We start from the raw sequence: 18,181 nt of genomic DNA on the forward strand, positions 1-18,181 counted from the left end.
TATCTATCCTGAAGAAGGGAATGGGCATTTATTGAGTACCAGCTGTGTGCTGAGCTCTTCTTCAGCAATTCCTTCCCTTCTCACAATCTGCTCCCCCTTCTCCTCCTTCCTGCTCCCTGTATTCTCCCTCAGAAAAGGGAAGGGACACTAATTGACCACCAGCTGTATGCTAGGCAATCAACACACATTGACGTCCTCTTTCTAGTTCCCTTTCTCTTTCTGTTCCTTCTCATCAGTGGAAGCTCCAAATTTTCTAGGTAGAAGGGGTTTAGGTGTCCTCTGGAGCCATGGAAAGGGCAAGTTGGCATTGCCTCATGGGGCTGGGAAGACCAAAATGGGGGCAGATTTGGGTCCCGATCTGACTTCTCCTGGGAAGCGCCGTGGGTGAGAGCAGCACTCCCTTGGAGCAGGCACTGGGGTAGAGTCCGCCCCCCCAGAGCACTGACAGCCACGGACAGGGCCAGGCTGCAGCGGGAGCCAGTCTGAGCTGCTACCCCCCTTCCTCTGCCTCCCCCCTCCCCTATTCGAGCAGGGCAGGGGCTGTGGGTGGCCAGGGCCCCTCGCCCCAGCCTCCTTCCTCTGCACCCCACCCACTCTGGGCCTCTCTCATTGTATCACAGGCTCCCTCTCTTCTCCTTTGTCCCCTCCTCTGCCACACATTTTCCTCCACAAGCTGGTGCCCTCACCTGCGGTTCCCTCCGCTTCCCTCCCTGCGCGTGTCCCCGAGGGCCCCCAGGCCACTGCCCTTCCTTCCTCCACCTCCTCCTCCATCGTCTCTTCCCACTCTCCTCCTCTGCCATCCTCCTCCTCCTCCCTCCTCCTTCCATCCTTGCTCCCCTGGCTCCCTCTCCTCCCCCTTCCTCCTCCTCTCCGCCACTCTCCTCAGCCCCTCCTTCATCATCGTGTGCTCTGACCCCCTTCCTCCTGGTGTCTGTCCCTCACCTCCCCCCTCTGGCCCCCCTCCCTCATGGTGTCTGTCCCTCACGTCCCCCCCATTTCCTGACTCCCCACCTTTTCATTCTGCCTTTTGAAGACCTTCACACCACCCTGCTCTCCCCACTCACCACTCTGCTGGGGCCCAGTGTGCTCCCTGCTGTGCTGCCCCCAGGCCACCACCCTGGAGAGGAGGAGGATGGTGGGACGAGGGCAGGGTCCAGGCCACTTCCTGGGAAATTCCTCTTCCTCTCCGGCACCCTGCACTCCTGCCCCTTCCCCCCTTTCTCTCCCACTCCCCATCCCTTCCTCATCTTTGCTGTTTTTTCCAGAACCTTCTCTTGCTTTCCCCCTGCTCTCCTCTTCTGCGTCCCCTTGCTCCCTCCCCACAGCGTCCCTTGGCCACCTTGCGCCCCCCCCCCTCCTCTGAGGCACTAGGAGCTGCTTCCCTGTGCCCTGAGCTTGGGGCCTTTATCTTCTCTTCCTTCTCCCTCCAGCCTCGGGTCCTTCCTGATGGCTAGCGCTTACACCTCCGCCCTGCTCCTTTCCTGTCCCTGAGGCCAGATGCTAGTGACCAGGAGGACTGGCAGGCCCCCTCCACAAAACTGATGACTTTACCCCCCTCAGGACAAAGGTCCTCCCACCTGTGCTTTGCCCTGTACTGGGGTCACGTCTGTCCAGGTGCCAGGACTTGGCCCTCGCGGCTCAGCAGCTCCTGACTGATGCTGATGGGACCCAGGGAAGGACACTTGTTGTCCTGTGTGGAAGGTGGCCAGAGCCCAGCAGGTGCCCCTTCCAGTTCCCTCCTGCGCCCCCTCTACCCCCAGCTCTGAGCTGCAGTGCCAGGGGCTCACTCTGGGCGCCCAGCAGCTCCAACTCAGAGGAGCCAGGCCCTCGCCATCCCTCCCTGACCATGGCTCTGGCTCATGGTCCCTTCTTCCCTTGCATTCCTCACAGTTCTGCCAGCCAGAGGTCAGGGCTAGCTGTGTGGGGCAGTCCCCCAGCTGAGTAGAGACATGGGGGGGGGCCCTCTGCAGCCCCGTGAGGGCCCAGGGTCCCTCTTGTCATCGGGAACCACCCCACCCACATGAAAGTCTAAATTCCCAGGTCAACAGGGCCTGTCCCCCTCACTGTCCCCTAACCCTAACCCTCCTCCCTGACCCCCACCTCTGTGGTCTTAGCAACAGTTGGGTGCTTTTCCAATTCACAGAAATGTTTTATCTAGTTGTCAGCTACAGTGTTGGGCCAGTGACCAACCCAGCACCGCAGGCAGGCCGGGGTGACAGCCTCCCCCCATCTCTGTCTCCTCTCTCTCCTCCTGTCCTTCTTTCTTTCCCTCTTTCTCTGTCTCCTCTTTTTTTCTCCTTATCTTCCTCTCTCCCTCCCTCCCCTCCCCTCCTTTTTCTGTCTTCTCCCTCTTTGTCCCTGTCTCCTGCCCTCTTTCTCATCTTTCTCTCCCTCCCTGTTTCATCTATCTCCCAGTCTCTCTCCTCTGTCTTCTCTGCCTCTTCCCTCCCTCTTTCTCCCTGACTCCTGCCCTCTCTCTTTCTCTCCAGTTCTCTGAGTCTCCCTCCCTCCCACCCCCCATCCCTCCGCGTCCCCGTGAGGGCCCTGCACTGGGCTCTGCACATCTCCTCCGCCTCCTCCACTGAGCTCGGCGGCTGGGTCAGCCTCCCCTCCGTCTCTTTCTCTTCTTTCGTCCCCACCTCCTCCCTCCTTGGCCCGTCTCTTTGGCTTCCCTCTTTCTCCTCATTTTCCCCCAGTCTTCTTCCTTTAGCCCTGGCCGCCCATCGAGACAGGGGGAGGCCTCTGCGGGGATGGGGGTCGCCTTCGCCGGTGCCGCCTGGCCCTGGCGGCCTTGGCTGGGCTGAGCGAGAGCCAGGGCGCTGCCTGCGGGCTCCAGGGACCTGCCTCCCTCCCTCCGCGCGTCCCGGCTCCCTTCCTCTCCCCAGGGTGCGCCCTGCCCAGGGCCCGCTCCCGCCCTGCCCTGCTCGCTGCAGCTGCCCTCTCCTCTTTTCTGTTTCTCGCTCCCTTCTTCCCCACCGTCTCTCCTCCCCACTCCTTCCCCTGACGTTTCCTCTTCTCCCTCGCCCCCTCGCCAGCCCTCCCGCTGGGCGCGCCCCTCCAGCTGTGCTCCCCTTCTCTTCTATCTTGCACTCTTTCCTCTTTTCTTCCCCTCTCACTTTTCTCTCTTTTTCTTTCCTCCTCTTGTCCTTTGAGCTTTATCCTCTCTGAATCTGCCTCCCCTTCCTCTCCCTCTTGCTCCCCACTCTCTCCTTTGGGAGATCCGTAAATCTCCCCACACCCTCTCCCTGCTTCGCTTTGAATCTCTCCCCACGCTCTCAATCCTCCGGAGTCCGGCCTCCTCCAGTCTCAGGGAGGCGCCTGCACTCTCCCTACTCCTCTCCTGCTCGTGCCCTCTCCCTCCCTCCCCTGCCCCAGCACTCAAGGTTCCCAGGCTGAGAAGGAGGTGGCTTCCACCCAGTGCAGGAGGTGGGCCACCAGAGGCAGAGCTGCCAAGCCAGAGCCCAGGAGCTGAAAGAACTTTGTGACGTTTGTTCTCTCTCTTTTCTGTCTGTCCTGGACGCTGGATACCCCCTGGAGAAATCAAGCCCACCCAAAGCCTGGGAAGGAGGAAATGAGGAATGGGACCAGAGACAGAAGCAAGTTGCATGTAAGTGACAGGGCCAGGACTGGGTGGGCCCGTGGGGCAGGCTAGGGATCAGCTCCTGGACTGGAGTTTGAACTTGGTGGGAAGGGGACGAGACCTACTGCTTTGTTCTCCTTCCCAGCACTCCACCCTCTTCTCAGCAGAGAGCACCTCCATGTGGAGGACCTTCCTGGATCTCCTTTTCACCCATGAGAAACAGGCGCCCAGGACTTCAAAAGACCAGCAGCAGTGAGGACAGAGACGCCAGGGAGGACCTGGCCTGAAGGACCAACAGCGCCACCTGCAGGGCACTTCATCCATGCGGGGCCCTCAGTTACCACCTCCTGGCAGCAGATGGAACAGCACCCGTGCTCTATTAGAACTGAGTCTGTCCTCAGGGATAAGGATAATGCCAAGAATGCCTGGGGGAGGTGGGGAGACTGGGTGGGGAGGACAGATTTGCAAAATGCTGCCGAAATAACCACTTTTACTTCCAACATATAAATATCCTGCCCCACAAGCTTCCTGGTATGCCAGCTTACACCCGGACCCTCCCGTGTTGTCAGGGCATCCATTCAAGGAGTCTCTCCTACACCCTGTGACCATGCAGTGGGGACTGCATTATGGGAGAGAAGGGCCTGGGATCTGGCTTACACCGGTTTGCTTGAAAAACTATTTCCAGGGACTGGGCCTAATCGAGTATGTCCCCTTTGTAAAGGGAAGGTAGATGTGAGCCAAGGTGGGGGACCAACGGCTGGAGGCCCAAGAACAAGTCCCTGTTCCTTGCCTTGGAGTCTTCCAAGGGTAAAAAGCCCACAGACTTATTTCCAGAAGCCACAGTGGGGAGCAGTAGTCTTACAATATCCAAAATTTAGCCTTCCACATCCTAAGGCCATGTGCCACACAATTAGTGCTAAAAACAGCCAAATGCCAGTATGAAACCCTAGATTGGAAAGGGGGAGTACTCACATGCCAGGGACCAGAAAAGGGTATTGGAGGGGTGAGGCAGTCCCCTCACTGAGGCCTCACGTCTTAGACCTGAAGCCATGCTGGGGACAGAGTCCAGAAGAGAATGAGGACTGAGCTGGGGCCAGGACCATGGAGCAGAGGAGGGAACATGGCAGAAAGAGGCAGGAGGGATAAGGCTGGGGGTGGGCAGATGAGAACAGTGCCAGAGGTTTGGCCTGGTGATTATCTAACTGATCCCTCAATAAGGGATATGGTATCCCTCAATGCCAGGAGGAGATGGCATTTTGTCCAGTGGATGCTGGGGAGCCACAGGAGGGCTTCAGTAGAGGCAAGCTGTGGTATCAAGCTCCCCATGAGGAGGATGGATGGTGAGTGGGGAAAGCTGGAGGCTGGGAGGCCGAAGAGGATGCTGGGCTGATGGACCAAGAAGATTAGGCTTGAGCTGAGGTTGTGGCCACATAGGAACAGAGAAAAGAGAAGGGACCTGGAGGGGTAGAAGAGTGAAACAGGGTCCTGGGCAGGATCCCAGAGCAACTAAGGGTGGGAAGTGCTGACTTCTTCAGTGCTCCCTAAGGCAGGAGCCAGGAGGCAGGTATGGTCCAGGTGATGTGGCTCCCTGGTCACCAAGCCATGCAGCCAACCCACTGGACCCTGCTGAGAAGTGGCAGGGAAACAGTGAATCAGCAGAGTGGCAGCTGGGCACACAAAGCACAGGCTGAACACAGGGTGCCTTGGGGAGCCCTCCATGCCAGCGTGGATCTGAGGTGCGGTGGACCAGCACCTAAGTGGGCCGGGAGAAACCGACCTGTTACCCGACAGCAGCCCAGCCTGCACACGGGCATGGATGCCTGTGGAAGCGCACTCCAGTGCTGCATCTCCAGACACCTGATACAGTTACTGAGCATGTACAATTCAATGACTTCAACCTCCCACTTCCCAAAGTTAGGAGAAAATGAAAGCAAAGTAAACCTGAGTGGAATTCAGGGCTAACCAATAGCGGTATTAATTTTCCAATCCTACTTAGGTTAAGTTTGTACCAGGAACATTGGCCCAAGCGCTATAAACCCCTATCACACCCAGACAGCAACCTGTCAGGTCCCCTCTAATCCTGTGAGGGTTGTTTCTATGCACCCTTAAATAAATCCTGCTCTTATACTCACTCATCCTGGTCTCTGGATTTCATTCTTCAAATGAAATCGAAAGAGCCCGTTGGCATGGCGGGCTCCCCTAGGCACCCTGTGTTCAGCCTGTGCTTTGTGTGCCCAGCTGCCACTCAGCTGATTCACCATTTCCCTGCCACTTCTCAGCAGTGACCAGGTGAGCTGCTGGGTCTGCTGCAACACTAGAGGGTGTGGCCAGCCATTAAGAGCTGCAACACTTCCTAGCTTCAGAGGCTGCAGCTTGTGCAGAACCCACCGGCGGAAATCTTTCCAATTTATGTTGGAGGAAGGGGTGGGTCAAGAGCAACACACTTCTGCAAAACAAGAGCATCTGCTTGTTGATGTAGAGACTGTCTCTAAATCAGTGGTCAGGTCACAAAAACCCCAGGCTGCCCCCTGCCAGGGGAATTAGGGGCAAGAGCCTGGGGTGGGCAGAAGGCTCCTTGCCATGGATCCTAATGTATTGAAGACCCTGGAAACCCTGGTCAGTAAAATAAAACAGTGAATGAGTTCTACAGGGACAAGCAGGAATGGGAAGAGAAATTTAATAAGGACAAAGTCCTGGGGACCTTGAAGAAACTCAGACATCTTCTAGAATACCAGAGTAAGTGCCAGCCTGAGAGCAAGCAAAAGTATTAGAGGAAAAGAATGTGATCAGATATATAAGATCCCAAAGCCTAATCCATTAAAAACCAGATGGCCGTGCAAACTGCTGTGGGAAGAGGGATGTGCAAATTTGACCAAGGTTAAGAACTGAGTAGTGAAGATTCCCAAAAAGCATCAGTAAACACTGCTGGGGTAATCTGAGAGACAGAAATCCACATGGAACAGACCTAACAGAGCGTAGTGGCATCATAATCTCTCACTATCAGGGAAAGATGTGGAAGTCAGAGGAACCCTGGGACACCTTTTGTAGTACAGCTACAAAAACTTATTTAAAAGAGGTAACCCCATGGCTGACAGGCACGTGACACAGCAGACCCTTTGTAAATACTGAGAGTATGTAAACTGGACAATGCCTGGGAACTCTCAGGCCTTATGCCAAAGTGCACAGGGGAGGGGTGTGAGCCACTGGAGTGCTGGGAAGGAGTGAGAAGGTGAAGAGCAGGCCCCAGGGAGAACATGCACACCTAAGCCGCCTCCCGGTTGGGCTGAAGTACCAGATGAGCTCTAAGAGCAACTCAAACCGCGTGTACGTGCCACCCATGAGCTGGCTGGAGTTCTCCAGAGCCCTTCGCAGGGCTTACGCACACACTGTTCTGTTTTTGGAAGCACAGGGTTGGAGCAACACATGCCGTTTTGGTTTTTGATGAAGGGCCTGGCTAAGTTGCTGAGGCTGGCCTGGAACTTGTGATCCTCTCACCTCAGCCTCCCAAGCAGCCAGGATTATAGGCATGCACCACCATGCCAGGCTGTGTGATACCATTTTCTAACCTATCAGACCCTGGCCCAGGTTTGAGAAGTCTGCTGGCAAGGATGTGGGGACAAGGCTGGCTGCCTGTGGGCCGGCCTGGGACCTCACCCGAGTTAGGCCTACGTGTGTGGAGCTGGGACAGGAGGGGTTGAATGGCCCCAGTACATCCTTCTGGCAGGGCTTCATAGCAATTATAACGTTATAACGACAACGATGGCCATTTTCTTATTTCTGAATAAATATATTAAGTGAACAGCAGAACTCAAGCCACACTTGGCTGTTGAAAGCTGGGACCTTCAATATAATGCAAACGTTTTTCAACAGACAAGGGGCAACGAACAGCAGAGGCCCAGCAGCCTGTCCAGGTGCTGCACCCTGGGTAAGGTGACCCAGGTAAGACTGAGGAGGGGATTCTATTCACATCACTTGGCCCTGACTCCATTGTCATTTCCTGATTAAACACCACCACTCTTCACACTCAGAAGGCTAGTAGAGGCCTGGAGTCCAGAAGGCCCAGTGCTTCCCCCACAGCCAGGCAGGGTGACAAGGGTGCTGCAAGTGGAACCCAAGGGCACCCACAGCCAGCCACTCCCAACCACATCCTCAGAGGGGAGACCGTGGAAGGCCAGAGACACACACCAAGTGAGGAGGTGCCCTGGGAACCTGGTCGAGGCCAGGCAGGGCAAGAACACCCAGAACAAAGGCACAGAGGCTGGAGAGGACGTGGCATGTTCCCAGACTGCAGGGCTGGGGTGGGGTGGGCCATGGGTTGCAGTGACAGGATTCCCAGAGCTTGGACTCCAGCCTGTGGTTTAAGGGGAGTCCATGAGGCTGAGGTGGGGTCATGGGAAAGGGGGCACAGCAGATGCCCCCTAGTTTGCCACCCCTCTGCTAAAAAGAACAGAGAGGCCCCTGGAGAATATGGGCTCCCCGGGCAGCCTACAGGCCCCCTAGAGAGGGGGCATCTTTCTACCTCCATGGGATGAGGAGACAGGAGGGGGCCAGCAAGTCCTTCTTGGGATGACCAAGGACATGGGAGAATGGGTAAAGGAAGTTCTTGGGTAAAAGGGTGTGCTGCTTACCGGCCACTACCCCCGCTGCCACCCCCACTCCCACCGCCACTCTGGCCCCCCGCGTCTGGTGCTCCTGACATCATGAGGAACAGGACAACAGGAATGATGTACATCCACTGCAGGGCAGAGGGGGACAAACAGAGACAGAAAGGGAAGTAAGTGTGGGTGCCACTCTGCTCAGGGTAGGGAGGGGGTTGGTGTGAGGGGGACCGCGTGAGGGGAGGGGCCCAGGTCCCCTACAGCACTACAGGCAGGGGCAGGGCCGGTGGGGTACAGGAGGGTGGAGGCGGGAAGGGGTCTGGTCCTCACTCAGGCCTCCTGCGGTGGTGGCGCGGGCCCCGGGGCAGCAGGACGCAGGGCCGTAAGCAACACGGCCCCCCCCAGGATGAGGTGCCACTGAGGAGGGAGGGGAGCGCAGGTCAGTGGGCTCCGGGGGGCCTCAGGGAAGGGTGTGCCCTCAAGCAAGCAGCAGACAGAGCAGTTGAGCTTCCACCTCTCTGGGCCTCTGTTTCCTGCAGCTGAACTACCCTGACCTGGGAGCTGCTGAGGGCCTCAGGGAAGGTGCTCAGCACTCACAGGCCACCAGCACCCTTCCAACCTGAATAACACTGACCCTGCTGTCACCTACCTTGCCTGGGGGCCTGTGCCATGGGACATGAAGGTTGGATGAAAGCAACCTTCTCTAGTAGGGCTTGCTTCTTCAGCACCTCCCCAGCTTCCCGCCCACCTCGGCCTCTAGGCCTCTGGCCGCAGATCTGCTTCCAGCAGTGCAGGTCCTTCCTTCCTGGGCCCTGGGCCCATTCCTGGCCACCTCCACCCTTATGTCCCTGAGCAACCCTCCCCAGATCCACCCCTCTCTGCCTTCCTGGGTGCCCCCCTGAAGCCTCCCTCACTCCTCTGAAACCTCCGCCCATCCCTGCCTCTCCATCTTAACAGAAGCCTGCCCCAGCCTGTGCCCTCCACCCACCCCACGCTATTTTTCTACCAAATAAGCCTGCGAATCCCTGGCTGGGGCCTTCTGGGCTCCTAGGGCTACTCAACTCTGAACAGTTTCACAAGCTGACACAAGCAGGAGTCTATAGCCCTCGCCCCTGACTCAGCCCAGGTGCCAGAGACAAGCACAGGTCATCTGGCCAGGAGAAGGGAGGCCCAGCCAGCTGGGCAGGACCTGTAGGGAAGAGGGCAGGGAGGGCAGGGGAGCCCCACTCACATATTTGGCAAAAAAGGACTTCTGCTCCTGGGGGTTCTTGGCCTTCTGGGCCTGCTCCATCTCTAGGCGCTCGATGAAGGCTGCTGTTTCTGGACTGGGGAGCAAGTGGAGGGGAAAAAAGTGGGTAAGGAATCCAGGGACCCAGAGACTTGATGCAGCCAGTCAGGATGCCAGCATAGGCAGGAGCAGGACCCTCCCTCCACAACCTCCTTTCAGGTACTCACCCTGGGGCTGTGCCTGGGGGCCGCAGCTGCACAGACGTATTAAACAGCTCCAGGTCCACATCCTCCACCTCATGGCCTCGGCACCCCCCAGGGTGTGTCACCACTGACACACCCACCACATTGCCAGCCACATCCACGTGCAGGGTCAGCTGGTCTGAGAGGTGTGACTCCACCAAGGAGCACTGGGGTGGGGGGGGGGAGCCAAGTCAGAGGAGCAGGGAGAGCAGGAGCTACTCTTCCAAGACCTCCTAAGCATCTCTCAAAACCCTCCCTCAGCTCTCTGCCACTCTTCTGTGAGCCCATGTTCCATGTCCTACTATGATGCCACCCCACCACCAACTGGAGTGATCCCTCCAGAGCAAGGTCAAGTCTCCAACCACCTGCCCTCTGTTGGGCAAGGGGCTTGATGGGGACCAAGGTAGGCAGAGGGAACAAGGATGGGGATAGTCCTTGTAACGAACTCACCGCAGGGACAAAGGAAGAGACATAGCCGCCAGCTTCAGACCCATCAGGGATCCCTGGCTGCCTTGGGACCCGCACCCGGTACAGGCCATTGAGGGCTGCCACATCCTGCAGGTCATGCAGAAGAGGGTGCTAGTGAGAACGATGGTCCACCAGGCCATGAACCCACTGGGCCTGTCCCAGCTTCCCCAGCCGGCACACTGCATTCCTGGCCTGGCCCACCCTCGTCTGTCCAGGCTACCCATTCTGGGGGAAAAGCTACCCAGGACAGCAGAGCCCCCAGTTCAGTAGCAGAGTGGGTACCAAGGATATCTGTCCCATGCCTCACTCTCCAGTTCCACTGGAAATAAAATTTTCTTTGGGGGCAGCTGGGACAGTGAACCACAAAGGCACAATGCAGGCAGGCTATCTGGGTCAACCTTGCCCTGCCCTCTTTCACAGGGAGGGCACCCTGGGCACGTGGCTTCCAGAATGAAGCTGATGCTCCCAGCCTCCCTCCTGCAGGGCACAAGTGGGACTGACTGTGCAGAAGAGAAAAGAGCCAGGCCAGGGGGAAGCCCAGCCCATGAGGAGGCCCTGGAGGAACACCCTGTCTAAAGGGCCATTCTTGAGGACTTTTCTCCTCACAAGTAAGCCTCCTCCCAAGGGGCCATGAAATGACTGTTATAACTGGAAAGGCAGGAGGAGCCAATCATGGGAACCTGTGGGAGAAGAGGCAGAAGCCTGGACCAAGGCCTTGAGACAGGCACCCCAAAAGGGGCATAGAGGGTAACCAAGGTACCATTTAGCCTGGGCAGCTGCAGGGACAGAGGGCAGGAGGGCAGAAGGGGCACCTGAAGGGAGGGGGGCAGCTGGAAGGGCTCACTGGATGCCCCCGGTCCCCAGTCCAGCCTAGGGACCCCACCTCACCCGAAGTCGGCCCCGCTCCTCCTCGCTGAGCTGCCGCTGTGATAAAGACAAGGTGCCATCCTGCTGATTCCAGAGTAGTGAGCCCCGTTTCCGAAAGTGGGCACTGTCATCTGTGGGAAGCTGGGCTCAGTGACCAACACCCTACGCCAGCCCTACTGCATGACAGCTGAATTCATATCTTGGTCTGGCTCTGCCCAAGAGTGACCAGGTGGCTTCTTCATCCTGAGCTGCCAGTCTCCCATCTGCAAACTGGGACACCCCTATCGTGTACTGATCCTGGGACAGTTACATAAGTTCTCTGAGCCTAAATTTTCTCTGGGCTGACCAGGGTCTAGCTTGGGAGGTCTGGGGAGGTGCCCCAGCTTCACTGTAACAAATGCCAACACTCTGGAGCCTCTGACTTCGTTACTAAGCCCTGTGTAGTGCTGACAGCTGGCTCTGGCTTGCCTGTCACAGCTGTTTAAGTGTGAGTTGGTTCCAGTTCTGTCATTCACTGATGCAGGGACCATGTGTTAAGCCTACCCTAAGCCTGTTTCCTTTTCTGAAAAATGGGGCTAATGCTTAAATCCACAACCTGGAAAGACTGTCACGAGGATATCAGACACATCCACAAAGAAGCATCAAATCACTAATGCAGCAAACTTGGCAACTGGTCAGAAAAGCTCCGAAACCATTACTTCAGCACTAAGTCTGGCATTGGTCCTACAGGTCAAGGGTACTTGAAGCTGGTGTTCCATCTCTCTCTCCTCCCTCCCCAGAGCAACACTGTTAATGAACAGGCAGATCACACATTGTAAAGACTGGACTTCACAGGGCACCAGATAAGTGTTGAGAAAACCACATCGCTGGACTCACCGGTCTCAAAGGAGTGCTCCAGCAGCAGTCCCACCGTGCCGCAGCCCTCAGCCTCTCGCCCTTCAGTCCCCACCTGCAAAAGAGAAAGAGGGCCCGAGGTGAGGACTAACTCAAGCTCTCTGCAGGGCAGGACCCACAGGTTCCAGGAATGCCTGGCAGTAGGACTTAAGAAGCCTCACCTTGATGTTCAGGTCCAATTATGCGCATTTCACCAGGACCTTCCATTCATGATTATTCATGACCTGGACTGCCATTCTCAGAAACCAAGACCCTACAGACATGCTTAGGATATACTCTTATTTTCAAGGCAACTACTCCCAGTCACTTTCATGCCTTGCATTATAAATATAGGAAACCCTTCTCCCCGGGGGCTCCTTTGGTTGCTAATATCTAAATGTCCTCGTTTGCACCTTAAAAGTCCCAACAGCCAAGATGCTGCCTAAGTACCGCCCCCACCAAGTACATTCAGGATTCTCCGCCTTTCTCTCTCTAACCCTTCAAATGTCCTCTGCTCTGCACTCTCCACCTCCTCACGCCCCGCTCCTGCGCGACCGGGTATCCTGACGCATATTCAAGAGACTAAACTCCTCTCCAGGCCTTGGAGCAGCCCGCGCCTTTGTTTCATTTTGATCACCTTGACGTCTGATTCGCCAGGATTCCATCCTGGCCACACCGCTCCTGCGGGCCCCTCACGCCCCAGCCGAAGCGAACGTGCCCGACCAGGCCTCCGGCAGCCTGCCTTCCCGTTCACCGCCAAGGCCCCCACAGTCCGCAGCTCTCCCTCCAGGTGGCGGCGGGCTGGTGCCGGGCCTGGCGCCCTCCCACGCCTGCCTCACTCTCCAGGGTTCCTTCACCTCTCATCTTTCCTCTCCACCCTGCCCGGCCTCGTCACCACCTTAATCCACCTACAGTCCCACGACTTGCGTCGGCCTCTCCTGCTCCACGAAGCTGATGGGCACTCACCCCTCGCGCGGCGGCGCCGGCCCGGCAGCCGCTGCCCCGGGCTCGGCTGGGAGCTGCTGCCACCATCAGCAAGAGCAGGAGCAGCCGGGCGGCCCCGGCGCCGGCGGCCGCCATTTCAACGCTTTCCCATCCACCTAGAGGATGTGAACCAAGCACCGCGGAGCACGCTGGGAGCACCCGGCTGCATCCTGACACAACTGCGCCTGCGTCGGTCCCTTGCGCCTGCGCATTGGCGTGCATCCGCAGGCACCAGGGCCTGACGTCATCGGGCTGCCGCCCCTTTATCCGGGTCTCCAGGGCCTGCTTTTCAGGTGACGCCGCCATTCTAGGAACTTCTATGATGTCATCAAATTTGGATTTCTCGTTATGACGTCGCAGCGCTCGCAGTTCGTCAGTGTGGTTTTCTACCCCGGCTCCTCCCTTCGCTCCCACCAGGGCTCCGGGCTTTGCGATGAAGCGGGGGTACGATCCTAAGCCAGCCCTTGGTGGAGCAGGTGAGGGGGAACATATGAGATTGGACGTGGGATGGTACGAGGGAGGCGGAGCCAGGCCTGGAGGGGTTGGACCTGGTGAGCACAGAGTAAGGCATGGGATCAGCTTTTCGGAGATACCCCATACCATCGCCTCAGCACTGTGCTGCTCTGGGCCCGACCTTCTGGGGGGTCTGGGCTCAACCTCTTGGCATAGACCCTCAAACTTTGTCCCTCTAGAACGTCCCCTGTTTCCAGCGTATCCCAAGGGACGACCTGGACGGCTCCAACGCCACCTCCTGAGCGGCGAGTTTGACCAGCTGCGGGACTTCCCTATCTTTGAGAGCAACTTCATGCAGGTGTGAAGTCTGGGCACCTCGGCCCAGAGCCTGGGCCCGACCTTCATCCTTTTGTCTTGGGGAACCCCATTTCTGCCATTCCAGCTATTTCCCCATAATCCTTGCACAGTTGTGGACCTCCAGCTGCACCTGTGCCATCTGACCACCTCCCACCCCATATCTCTGGCCCTTTGGTTTGTCTGTGAACTCTGGCCTTGGAGTCCTTTGTCTCAGTTTCCCTGACTTCACACCCTCAGTTCTTGTCTTTAATCCCAAGGTATCTGGCCCCTAGCCCCATGTTTACTCCCTTGGTTTATGACCTTGTATTCTACTAAGATTCCTGACCTCTAGTTCCTTTCCAATGTTCCCCTGTATCCTGCCTCTAATCTCTGATCTCTGGTCCCAGGTGACCCGGTTTGGAGAAGTTGCCAACAAGGTCACCATGGGGGTGGCAGCCTCAAGTCCAGCCCTGGAACTCCCAGATCTCTTGCTGTTGGCTGGCCCTGCCAAGGAGAATGGACGCCTGCAACTCCTCGGGTGACTGTCCCAACTAGGCCTAGACCACTTCCTCCCTCCGCTCAGGGAACCCAGGCCTCTGGCAGCAGCTCCTTTCACCCAGACCACCCAGGAGCACTGGGTGGCTTCAGCCCTCTGGGCAGCTGTACATCCAGGAGAAAGAGGACAGGGCAGTCCATAGGAACCAGAAATCAGAGACTAGACAACAGGGCAGGGACAGTTCTCAGCAACACCCTGCAAAGGTCAGGACAGTGACCATTTATGAAGTGCCTACTACATGCCAGGTGCCCTTGGACCATGCACATAGCCACATTTTACCTCATATCCTCATGGTGGGGCTCCTTAGTTCCATCCTCCAAAGAAATAAAGTGAGGCTAAGAGAAGGGAACAGTTTCCCAGGGTCCCATGTGGGCCAGGGGTCACATTCCTTGTAATCTCAGATCTCCTAATTCCTGAATCCCACTGCCATGTTACATGCTATACTGCCCCTCAAGGTCTTATTTTTTCATTAAAAAGTAACCCACACTGGGCACCATGGTGCACACTTGTAGTCCCAGTGACTTGGGAGGCTGAGGCTGGAGGATCATGAATTCAACTCTGTCTCAAAATAAAAAATACAAAGGGCTGGGGATGTAGCTCAGTGGTAAAGTGCTCCTGAGTTCAGTCCCCAGTGACACACGTGCACCCGCACACACGCATACAAGGACAAAAGTGACATGGCAGGAGATGTACCTTTTCCCATCCTAGGCTCCTCCCCCCAACTCCAGCTGCAAATCCAGAAGCACAGGCTGAGTTTATAGACAGCGCTGCCAGGGACTTTACTTTTTTGACCACATCTCATCTTTAAAGAAAGAGATGGCAGGTTGGGGAGAGGAGGAGGTAAGGGAGGGAAGAAAGTAAGGAGTGAAGAATGAAGGGATGTATCTGAGCCTACTGGAGGCTCACAGCCTTTAGTTATCCCCCCACCTAAGTGGAGAACGTTTCACAAAGCACTATCCTGTCACTGTTGTGTTTTTTTTTTCAAATATCTTAAATGCTAATTGTGAGCTGGGCATGGTGGCACACACCTATAATCATAGTGCTCAGGAGGCTGAGGCCCTGAGCAACCTGAGACCCTGTCTCAAAATAGAAAAATAAAACGGGCAGGGGATGTGGCTCAGTGGTTAAGTGTCCTTCGGTTCAATCCCTAGCACCAAAAAAAAGCTTATTGGGTCCCCCAGTTGATCTCACCACCCGCCAGGAGATCACCTGCAGTTGGAGAACACTAGCACCGTGCTAAGGGGAGACTTTGACCCTCCATCATCTCCTTCAGCTTCCTAAGCTCCCTGCCCCAAATAGACCACTGAAGGAAAAACAAGCAGCTTGCTCTGCAGACAGGGCCTGGGGACTCACCCTGGGTGCCCAGGGTACAGCCCTGGGCTGTGGCTGACAGGCACATGTGAGTGTTCACCTTTCTGTGCCAGCAGCAGTGTGCACACTGCCTCCTGCTGGGCTCCCTCCTCCGCACTAGACGCTGCCCCCAGGACATACACCCTGAACAAGCTTTTGTCACAATGTGGCAGGGGACGTCCTTGAACCAGTCTGCCTGCAGATGGTCTGGGTTCAATCCTGCCTTTAAGGTTTCTTCACTGGGTTTGGCCAAGCTTCCCATCTGTGCCTCCGTTTCCTCATCTGGAAAGTGGGAATGAGGGGAAGTCACTTCCAGGGCTGTTGGGGGGTAAACTGAGTCGGTGTGAGGTGCAGGAGCAGCACCTGGCAGAGCCAGCCCTCTGTGGAGGACAGCAGCTCCTCCTCCGTATGGGGGCATAGTCGAGCTGCCCACTGTGGGACTCTGGTTTTTGTCCACTGACTTTGAGTTACAGCCAGCGAGGCAGGGGACATCTGTGTGGATACGTCTGTGCACTGGGGTGAGGGTGTCTTGTTAGATCAATTCTTGGAGGTCACTGCCAGAACAGAGCTGGATGTGGCTGCCCAGTTGTCATTAAGAATGTTTTGTGGTTATGAACACAGGACTTGGTCCCAATCTCAGCTGTGTGGCCTGGGCCAAGTTGTCAGTCCCCTAGTGACTGTTTCCTACTCCATCTTGTTGAAATTTCAGTCCAACTGGGGGGCCTGAGCAGTTCATTTATTCACATATGTAACAAGTGTCCCTTGAGCACCTGCTAACATCTGCTCAGGATGCAGGGAAAACGGCACTGGAAAAAGCCAGACCAGGTCACTCAGAGCCCTCAGGTCACTCACATTCTATTGACAAGGCAGATAGGATAAAGGGCAATTTGCTGGTCAGGGTATGGTCTGTGAGGAGATAGGGGAGGACCAAGAGAGGTGTACGAAGATGGACGTGGTTGTATGTAGGCCAGGATCGTAAATTCAATTCTGTTTCAAAATTCCACTGTAGCTTAGTGGTAGATGCTCAGTGGTAAAGACCTCCTTGAGAAGGATTGCCCGAGAGAGAGATGAGGGAGATGAATAGGGGAATCACAGAAATGACTAGAGAAAGAGGGTTTCAGGTGGAGGGAACCGCCTGTGCAAAGGTCCTGGGGAATGTCAGAGCCGGCTGTGTTTATGGACCGAGAGAAAGCTGGTGTGGATGGAGGTGCAGAGATAACAGCAGATCAGATCCCACAGGGTCTTGTGGTCCGTGGTGAGAACTTGGACTTCAGGTGAGCTTTTTGGCACAGAGTGGAGGTAAAGTGTTGACTGGCGCCCTCTGGCGGCCTCATGGGGAACTGGTTGTAAGCCTGCCAGGCAAAGCCCTGGAATTGAGAAGACTAGGGTGGCCGTGGAGTTAGAGAAGGTTGGATTATGGGCATGTTTTAGAGGTGGAGCCATCAGGATTTGGTGGCACGATAGGATATGGGTATGGAAAAGAAAGTTGAATCAAGGACAACTCCCAGAGCAAGTGTAGGGATGTAGCCAAGACGTGAAGACCCAGAGGGGCAGATTTGGAGAAGGGGAGGCCTTCAGGGATGTGGTTGCTGAACACATCATGGGACCGTGGTCGATCCACTGTCCAAACGGGCACGTCACATAGGCATGTTCGGGTCCGGGGTTCAGGAAGAGGCCCAGGGGAGACAAAAGGGATGGGAGGCTGGAAGGAGGTTGGGATGAGCTTAATTCAACACGCAATGAAAGTAAAACGGAAGCCTCCCGGGCAGAGGGCCGCGGGGGTGGTGGGGGCAGGCTGGACGGTGAACAGAGCCGCCTGAGCCCGGCCTCCCGCCCGCCGGCGCAGGCTCTTTCCCTTGCAGTTCGTTCAGCTGTTCGTCCACGATGAATGCCGCCGGCAGCTCAAGGTCAAGTTCAGCACTGGCCGTGTCTTCTACCTGCAGCTGCGGGCCCCGCCGGAGACCCGCGACCGTGAGTTCGGCCAGTGGGTGCGGCTGCTCTACCGCCTGCATTTCCACTCGGCTGAGGGAGCTGTGCCCTTCACACAGGAGTACGCGCTGGAGGACGACGACGACGACGACGACGACGACGACGACGACGACGACGAGTCGCGGATGGGCGGGGCGCCTGGGTGTGAGAGTCCAGGTGACCCACCCTCTCCTGGTCCTTCGGGGTGTCTGAGTAGAAGACAGCAGGGTGGGGCCGCAGGACCTGCCACTCCTAGCTAGGTGGTCTAGCTTGCTAATGGGTCCAGCGGGAGGGATGCCTGCACCTGAAGAGCTGGGCTCCCACGCCAGATGACCACTCCCAGAAAGGCTGGGACAGGCGAGGAGCAGCCCTCCCAGACCCTGAGGGTGCTGCACCGGGCTCCCCTGCCTCCCCCACCGCCACCGCCCAGAGGCCCACCCCACCCCACCCCCCCCAGACGCCCCTGCAGGTCAGAGCGCTGAGAGACACTCTCCCCACCCAGCTCCAAGCCACAGAAGTCAGACTTGACCCGCAGGCCTCTGAACTCTGGGGACTGTGATTCTGCCAGCATCCTTCAAGGTCACCAAAAGACCCCGAGATCAAGTACTTTACCTCAGGGCCAATAAATGAATTATAAAGCTTAATAAAGATCGTTCACTTAAGAACTAACCACCACAG

General features: G+C 56.7%; 2 protein-coding genes and 1 long non-coding RNA gene across 10 annotated transcripts; 2 read left to right on the forward strand and 1 right to left on the reverse strand.

Moving 5' to 3' along the window:
* The first annotated feature begins 2,531 nt into the window (after nt 1-2,531).
* On the forward strand, nt 2,532-4,103 carry LOC124107909 (uncharacterized). Its single transcript, XR_006856561.2, has 2 exons — nt 2,532-3,607; nt 3,726-4,103. It is a non-coding gene; the product is annotated as an uncharacterized LOC124107909 (long non-coding RNA).
* A 3,243-nt stretch (nt 4,104-7,346) lies between these two features.
* Emc10 (ER membrane protein complex subunit 10) lies at nt 7,347-12,971 on the reverse strand. 4 transcript variants are annotated; one of them, XM_046466204.2, is made up of 8 exons: nt 12,769-12,971; nt 11,860-11,932; nt 11,005-11,114; nt 10,099-10,203; nt 9,634-9,815; nt 9,410-9,503; nt 8,509-8,595; nt 7,347-8,315 (listed from the first exon to the last, which is right to left on the reverse strand). In XM_046466204.2, exons 1-7 carry the CDS (start codon nt 12,934-12,936, stop codon nt 8,509-8,511), a joined length of 819 nt encoding a protein of 272 aa, XP_046322160.1. In that variant the 5' UTR covers nt 12,937-12,971; the 3' UTR covers nt 7,347-8,315. The 4 variants fall into 4 exon arrangements, with proteins under 4 accessions (XP_046322160.1, XP_046322162.1, XP_046322159.1 ...); XM_046466206.2 differs by having other exon boundaries at nt 12,823-12,970; XM_046466203.2 differs by lacking the exon at nt 8,509-8,595.
* Nucleotides 12,972-13,059: 88 nt separating this feature from the next.
* Garin5a (golgi associated RAB2 interactor 5A) lies at nt 13,060-18,172 on the forward strand. 5 transcript variants are annotated; one of them, XM_046466210.2, is made up of 6 exons: nt 13,065-13,316; nt 13,533-13,651; nt 14,037-14,167; nt 17,382-17,506; nt 17,584-17,680; nt 18,006-18,172. In XM_046466210.2, the coding sequence occupies exons 1-5, from the start codon at nt 13,274-13,276 to the stop codon at nt 17,670-17,672; spliced, it is 507 nt and encodes a 168-aa protein (XP_046322166.1). In that variant the 5' UTR covers nt 13,065-13,273; the 3' UTR covers nt 17,673-17,680; nt 18,006-18,172. The 5 variants fall into 5 exon arrangements, with proteins under 5 accessions (XP_046322165.1, XP_058442011.1, XP_046322163.1 ...); XM_058586028.1 differs by lacking the exon at nt 18,006-18,172 and having other exon boundaries at nt 13,061-13,316; nt 17,479-17,506; nt 17,584-17,964; XM_046466208.2 differs by having other exon boundaries at nt 13,064-13,316; nt 17,382-17,680.
* The last annotated feature ends 9 nt before the right edge of the window (nt 18,173-18,181 follow it).

Source organism: Marmota monax, unplaced genomic scaffold (assembly GCF_021218885.2).
Source record: "Marmota monax isolate L192 unplaced genomic scaffold, Marmota_monax_Labrador192_F-V1.1 WCK01_AAM20220418_F8-fsc00160, whole genome shotgun sequence".
NCBI lineage: Eukaryota > Metazoa > Chordata > Mammalia > Rodentia > Sciuridae > Marmota > Marmota monax.